Below are 7,617 nucleotides of genomic sequence, written 5' to 3' on the forward strand. Positions count from 1 at the left end.
GATCCTCCAGTGATACGCGCCCACCACAATGGATGGAAACATGAGCTGGATCGTGTTATCGTGTTCCCGAAGATGGCACGCAAACAAAAACAAGATGATCTTGATCTCGATCTCTCAAGCGACAGCGATTGGAAAACGCTTCCAAACAGAACGGGAAACAATGGCTGGCCACGCGCCCATTAATTGGGCAAGGCAAGACAGTGACATCTCGTCGAATCGCCATCATCTCTTTGCCTCTCCACGGCTACCTTTTCTCTTTCTTACCGGCACCACTCTCCTGCCCACCGATCCATCGACTATGCTTCGCACTACAAGGCATTGAAGTATATACAGTATATGGTACATGGTATAAGCAGTAACCCGTCCTGGTTTGCCTCTGGAAACGCCTTTTGTACGTGTGCTTTGTTGCCACATTATATATCTGCCAGTAGGGTCCGTCACTTTCCCACTTTCCTGCTACACCACAACCCCACTGCTCCCGTCCTCTCCTCCGGCCATCCATCCATGGCGACGAGGTGCCGCGCTTCCATGGCCGCCGCGTTCATCGCGCTGCTCGCCGTGGCCACGCTCCGGTGCGCGCCGGCGGCGGCCGAGCTGGAGCGGGTGGAGCACCCGGCCAAGAACGACGGGTCATTGAGCCTGCTGGTCATCGGCGACTGGGGCCGGAAGGGCACCTACAACCAGTCCAGGGTCGCCGAGCAGGTACACCTTCTTCGCCTGATCTCCTCTTGGCTCGCCGGTAGGATCGTGATCTGGCCTGGTAACAGTGCATGAGATTTTGATTGGACGGGTGAGGAGGAGAACGAAACCGCTTGGCGGTTGGCTCGCGTCGCCACTTGGCATTCTCCGTTATATTCTTTATTATTACGTTTGCTCTTTGGGGAAAGGCCGCCCTTGTTCTTTGCCCGATCCTCATCTTCTGCCCCCTCTTCTGTGCTCCGCACATGGATCAGACGAGTAGAACTACAACTTCCATTGAGAAACAGGCTCTAAACCATCAACCATGGTGGATTTCTTCTTCTTTTTCTTGTATAGATGGGGAAGGTTGGCGAGAAGCTGGACATCGACTTCGTCGTCTCCACAGGAGACAACTTCTATGAGAACGGGCTCACGGGCGTCAACGACCAGCAGTTCGAAGAATCCTTCACCAACATCTACACCGCCAACAGCCTCAAGAAGCCGTGGTACCTCGGTGAGTTTCGGTCGTTTGTCTCGTCTTGTTCTTGACACCTTTTTTTTTCTGTCTATGAATGTGTACTAAGAGTTTGGGACTTGATTTCTTTTCACAGTGCTGGGAAACCATGACTACAGGGGCGATGCGGTAGCACAGCTTAACCCGGTGTTTAACAAGATCGACAGCCGGTTTATTTGCAAGAGATCCTTCATCGTTAACGCAGGTACAGAATCATAATTCATCTGTGCTGGCACAACATTTATAGATTTTTCTTTTTCCATCCATCCATCCGAAAGAAAGAAAACTAAAATTACTTGTGCGAAACACAATACCGACTCTCTACCAACCATATTTGCGAATTTCTCAGAGATTGTGGATTTCTTCTTCATCGACACCACTCCATTTCAACTCAAGTACTGGACTCATCCCAAAGACGACCACTATGACTGGAGAGGAGTGGCACCGAGAGGAAAATACATAGATAATCTGCTCAAGGTGCACATTTTGGATGAAACTAATCTCATCCATGTTAAACAAGATGTCTTGCATAGCAAAATAAACTGACATTTCTTTTTTTTCTTGTAAATGCTACAATCTAGGATTTGGACGAGGCAATGAAGAAATCAACTGCAAAGTGGAAGATTGCTATTGGGCATCATACCATGAGGAGTGTCAGTGACCATGGGGAGACCAAGGAGCTCCTACAATTACTTCTTCCGGTCCTTAAGGTTTATTGATAAGTGGCCCCAATATTAGTTATTGATGTCACAAAAGGAATCATGTTCTGATACTTAAATGCCATTCCAGGACAACAGCATCGACTTCTACATCAATGGGCATGATCATTGCCTGGAACACATTAGCAGCAGAGACAGGTTAACATCACTTGATACGAGTCGTTTTTTTCTAGGAAAACAACTGAAACATTTTGAAGCGAACACTTGGTGAAGTTCTTTTTTTTAGAGAGAGTGAAGTTATCTAACCTTAATCCACTCACTTGTGTTATTCCAGTCCACTCCAGTACTTCACCAGTGGAGGTGGTTCGAAAGCATGGAGAGGAGTCTTTCAGCCAACTTCAGACGATCTCAAGTTCTTTTATGATGGACAAGGGTTCATGTCCCTCCAGCTAAACCAAGACCAAGCTGATTTCATCTTTTATGATGTCTTTGGGAACATCTTGTATAGCTGGAGCTCAAGCAAAACAAACTACCTCCAGCCCTCCATCCATGTTACTGAAGAATGAGGGAAATGCAGACCACGGCAGGATAATTAGCTTGGTAGCACTATTTGTAAGAGAAATTGAATGTGTTGTTGTGATAAGTGGTAAAGGAAATAGATTGGCATTGTGTGGCTCACTGATGGAATATTAGATTGGCTGTGAATTTTCTACAATATGACTATATGAGCAGACATGTTCAGTATGGTATCCATTGGTTCTGATGAAAACAGCAGTCACAGAAATCTACTAATGCCATATAGATTTAAAGAAAAGTGACATAAACTCTACTAGTATCTAGGCAGTGACCTTTGCATACCGGTATAAGGATTCTACAAGAGGGAAAGGCTACTTTCTTCAGATTTCGCAAATAAAGGACACTTGTGTGTGTGAAAGAAAGAATGCATGGGGTGTTGAGCTGATATTTCAAATTTTCAAGAGCCAATGGAACAAGTTTAAATTAATCAACCAGTGCCTTACCACAATGCTTAAGCCCGTTAAAGATGTCCTAGTAACAGGTCACATTCAAGTGTTTCATGACACCATTAAGATGATTGTTTTTTTTTCCAAAAAACAGTTACCTCGGACATGAAAATTAACTAGTAAGCAGTAACAGAATAAATTTATGGCCAAAACTCAGCCAAACAAAAATATGATTATCAGCTTGAGAGGCAATTGAAGAAATATGAATGTTACTATAAAATAGAACAGATCAATATCAATCCATATGAAAGCTATCGGAAACACAGATATCAAGGAGTGGTCCTAGAATGTTTTAAGACCAGTTAATCCATCTTCGAGAGTTTATCCTAGTGAGCTACATTTATATACAAAACCCTTCACAGGTTCGCTGGAAGTAATGCTACATAACATCAGGTCAGTGTTTAGTTCCCTTCACCACCTACCTGAGTGATCTCAGAGGAATCAACAACAAAAATGGTTTCACTGGACAGCCAATATGGCAAAAATGTCGACAACTTTCTCTTCAATTCGTCTGAATAATTTTCCCACATAACAGCTGCTAACATAAAATCATCCCATTCAAGAGTAAACTCCGGCTCCGCATTGCCATATGATCCAAATATGGCTTGTGCAAGGCCATGGTTGCCCGGCAATGGAAGTTCCGTTCCACTTGATTGTTGTACTTGTATAGTAGGATAACAGACTGTTTCTGAACCAACAGTAGTATGTTTTCTCCTTTCTGCCAGTTCAGGTGCTTTCCAGTAGTAGAACTGCACCACCTAATTAAGAGGCTTTTTATGAACGCAACCAATTTAAAGGAAGGGTACACAGATGTAACCAATTTGAAAATGTAAGATTTGTGTTCTTTGTGTTCTTTGTGTTCGGATGTCTGTTGTTATGGCATAATCACGCACTATGATTGTCAAACATGCAAGGGAAAAGGACCAATAGATAACTGATGTTATCAAATCAAAGTTCTACAATTACGTTAAGTGATGACATGTTAAACTTGCAGGAAATGGGTATAGGGAAAAAAAATCAACAATATTAAAATGGAATATAAAATGCACTTGATAAAAATGTCTTCACAAAATTTTCAGTAATTCTGATATAACTAGTGTGATGTTTCTTTTGCATAGATACTATGCTAACGCATCCCACTCTAGATTGGCAGCATATGTTCTGAACCATTTGAACCTTTTCAAGCTGTCTGATCAGCCTTTTACATACATAAGATGGGAGAACATATATTCTAGGATTATGTATGGCTACATTCCACAAGATTTTCCTCAACTTCATTAATTTACAAACATGGCATCAACTTTAGTCAGAAAACCTTGTAGAAATAGAACATTTCTTGGAAATTACTAGCATGCACTTCATGAAATAGCTTCCCAGCAGCTAGATGGACCGTAAAATATTCTTGACCAAGTTCGGTTGAATAATAATAAAACAGGCTAAATTATTTAAATGTAACACTGGCAGGGACGGTTGGGCTTTCACTAGTAAGTATGTTATAACAAGCTACATTATCAGAAGTATGTTATAACAAGCTACATTGTCAGAATTATGTTATAACAAGCTACACTATCAGAGGCAAGGGGACAAAGCCTCTTTGTACGACTATTAACTCCAGAGTCAAGACTGCTGACATATATGGTTTCAAAAGCATATATGCACGTACAGCTGACATAGCTGGTTTCTAAATAAAAAAACTCGCGTGTGCACACAGTAGTCGTAATATGATCCTGATGCTCTCAATCTGACTGCAGAATTCTAATACAAAATTTAAGTACATAGATACCTGAAGCGCATGCAAGCTATTGGCAAATATCTTTACAAAGACATCATTTCCCCTCCCAAGTCGCAGTGGCTTCCCAAGCAACTCTATGGGGTCTTCAGTTGGTGCAACAGATGCACTGTTACTCTTTTCGTCATTGCTTGCATGGAAACTAAACCCAAGAATGTGGACTCTAGCACATCGTATGTCAAAACCAGACTGGTCATAGGAAAACCAGTACATGTTATCCGAGGCAGGCAAAGGAATGTACGAGTTCTGGTCAGCTGGCTTATAGCTCCATGATGTCTGGGAGAGAAACTTAAGGAGCTTTGGATCCTCATCATAAGCACTATCTCTGGTGAACCAAAGAGTAAGGGTGAGCCTTTCACCTTCAGTTACCTGTAAAAGACTCGCTATAGTTTGTCGATAAAGGAATAATGCTTGTGGGAAGGTTCAAAAGACCGAAAATATCTTGAGAAAAAAACAAGACGTCTGCAAAAAAAATTGAGTTCTACAAAAGCCTATCCGAGGAAAAGAAAAATATTTATAACAAAACAATTAGTTCATAACTCCCTCTTGCTACAGCTTACATTTAACATAATTTAATTTGATTGTAAATAGGTAAGTATTAAATAATAGAGAATTCTTATTGTATCTAGTAATATCAAAAAAAATATGGTAAGCAATACTAGCGAAGGAAAATATCCATGCATACGGAAACGTACCTCATCTACGCAATGGACATTACGATTATCAGCAGTGTAGATGACAACATCCTGAAAACCAAGAATATTTCTCATAAAATTTAAGAAATTATCCATTAGGTTTAAAATGGTAGAAGATCATATTGACATCATCAATGATTATTCTGTAAATAAATGCATGTGCTGTGCAGGCTTACACCAGCAACTGGAACAACAGAGGAGGGTTCACCATCCTCAAACTGCAAAATTCCACCCTTGTAGTCCTTTCCATGACTGTTCAAGTAGCACACAGCCTTTTTATTGAAGATGGTAGTAGACCGTTTCAGAAATTATTTGAATTCATAAGAGGAAAACCAAGTCAGCATGAGAAAGATCACATATAAAAGATGTGAAAATGTAAGTGATCACTGTTAGGCAAAATTTACAAGTGCTTATCTTGTAGAAATAAAAAAATCTCCATATTACGAATGGCTCTAACACAAGGACAGTACACGCAACAATCCAACTTTCAGTGCATGTTGTTACTTAAGAAATACATAGTTTCCTGGCGATCGTTTCTTACAGGTGTGTGGAACTATGCAAATATTTGCAGGCTTACAGCATTCTCTAGTAAATGCAAGCAGCCATTCCTGTGTCTGTGTATGGTACCTCAGCGAGCAGGCAAAATTGGGAACTAAATCATCTAACCAAAATGACAGCTAAGCAATTAAGCATTATGTGATATCACTGTGTCAGAGAATAAGAAATCCGACATACAAAGGGGAAGATAAACCATGCTAACTGACTGAATTCCTGAAAACAGGATGGTCCTCACCGTGAAGGCTCTTTGCCTAAGATAAGGTTTGTTGTCATCACTGTGCCATCCAATAGAAGCACCCTTGCACCAACTGCATAGCCAATAGACAGGTATTGAATAACAGGAGCATTACAGTATCAACTGTCAAGTTATGTCAGGTCTCTATAGAAACTACCTGTGAGGTTTAGGCGCACTATTAATAAACGCGACAGCATTTTTTTTATAAGGTGAAAACATATTGTGCATCCTTATGCAGTTGCTGCAGCTTTAAATCATTAGTGATATGTGGGTTCTTAAATGAAGAGTAAATAGCTACATCAATAAGCATCTATGTAAATTTGATCTACTGCAATATAAGCTTCTCTTTGTAGATGCTTGTGACTTGAGTACAAATTAAACTGGTACTAGTTAACCCAGAACCATCTGTTAAAAATTACTGCCTAATCAAGAAACCATGCTATAGAATAAGTAAATGTACTATCTTACGTGGCTGTTTGTGTTCAAAGTTTGGACATACAAATCTTATTAGAAATATAATTCCTTGAAAATGGTTATTGAAGTGTGTCTTGGCGATACTTTTAGGTTTTAAAAGACCTGCTTAACTAAAACAGAGAGAATATAGCTACATCACTAAGCATCTAGTATTTGAATTTTGATCTACTCCAACGGGCTTCTCTTTATAGGTGCTTAGGTTGTTGAGTACAAATGAAATTGGTACTAGTAAATGCATATTCATCAGTTAAGCATTAGTGCTTAATCAAGGACCCATGATAAAGAATAGGCAAATGTGCTATCTTAAGTAGCAAAAAAAGCTGTTCAAAGTTAGCACATACAAACTTATTAGAAAATATAATCACAAACTGGTGAACATCATTGGATGAAGTTTAATTTAATAATTCCTTTGAATTTTTTTATTGATGTTGTTTTGCGATACTCTGAGATTTCACAAAACCAACTGTAACTAAAACGCCTAGTGAAGCATGCCGATGCCGATGTGAAACTAACTAGGACCGAGCAAGCAGAATGGCCTGAGATAGGTGGTGCGGTTATTTCAGCACCTGACGAGTCCAGTGAACTCGACGAAGAGGTCGAAGTGGCAGGAGAAGAAGGACTCGACGGCGTCGCGGAGGCGCTCGCGGATGGGCACAAAGGGGAGCAGCAGGTGGCCGCAGCCCGTGGCAGCCAGGTGGGGCAGCGAAGTAGACACCACCGAGGGGCGGTACCCCGCCGTGCCGCAGCTCCGGTGCACGAACTCCAGCTCCTGGCCATGGCACCGTGTCAGGCAATCGATTCGGATCGCAGCAAGCTAGAGTTTAGGGTTCTGAGAGGGTTCAGAGGAGGTGGGCTTAAGGGGGCGGGTGTATGATGTACCTTGCAGGTCTCGGGAGAGAGGAATCCAGGGATGAGGAGGCGGACGGGGTCCTCGGTGGCGGTCGGCGGCGGCGAAGTGGCGGCGGTGGCCATGGCTAGGAAGAGCCTTCAAGT

General features: G+C 41.7%; 2 protein-coding genes across 4 annotated transcripts; one reads left to right on the forward strand and one right to left on the reverse strand.

The window, feature by feature from the left end:
• The first annotated feature begins 568 nt into the window (after positions 1-568).
• Positions 569-2,568, forward strand: LOC124701870 (purple acid phosphatase 3-like). Its single transcript, XM_047233967.1, has 7 exons — positions 569-702; positions 1,036-1,192; positions 1,290-1,397; positions 1,542-1,669; positions 1,774-1,902; positions 1,982-2,049; positions 2,186-2,568. Exons 2-7 carry the CDS (start codon positions 1,036-1,038, stop codon positions 2,415-2,417), a joined length of 822 nt encoding a protein of 273 aa, XP_047089923.1. The 5' UTR covers positions 569-702; the 3' UTR covers positions 2,418-2,568.
• Positions 1,769-7,617, reverse strand: LOC124701869. Of its 3 annotated transcripts, none has more exons than XM_047233966.1 (9): positions 7,504-7,617; positions 7,191-7,393; positions 6,151-6,223; positions 5,534-5,629; positions 5,358-5,408; positions 4,657-5,031; positions 3,296-3,631; positions 2,172-2,406; positions 1,769-2,023 (listed from the first exon to the last, which is right to left on the reverse strand). In XM_047233966.1, exons 1-8 carry the CDS (start codon positions 7,594-7,596, stop codon positions 2,404-2,406), a joined length of 1,230 nt encoding a protein of 409 aa, XP_047089922.1. In that variant the 5' UTR covers positions 7,597-7,617; the 3' UTR covers positions 1,769-2,023; positions 2,172-2,403. The 3 variants fall into 3 exon arrangements, with proteins under 3 accessions (XP_047089922.1, XP_047089921.1, XP_047089920.1); XM_047233965.1 differs by having other exon boundaries at positions 2,158-2,406; XM_047233964.1 differs by lacking the exons at positions 1,769-2,023; positions 2,172-2,406 and having other exon boundaries at positions 2,580-3,631.

This window comes from Lolium rigidum, chromosome 3 (genome assembly GCF_022539505.1).
Source record: "Lolium rigidum isolate FL_2022 chromosome 3, APGP_CSIRO_Lrig_0.1, whole genome shotgun sequence".
NCBI lineage: Eukaryota > Viridiplantae > Streptophyta > Magnoliopsida > Poales > Poaceae > Lolium > Lolium rigidum.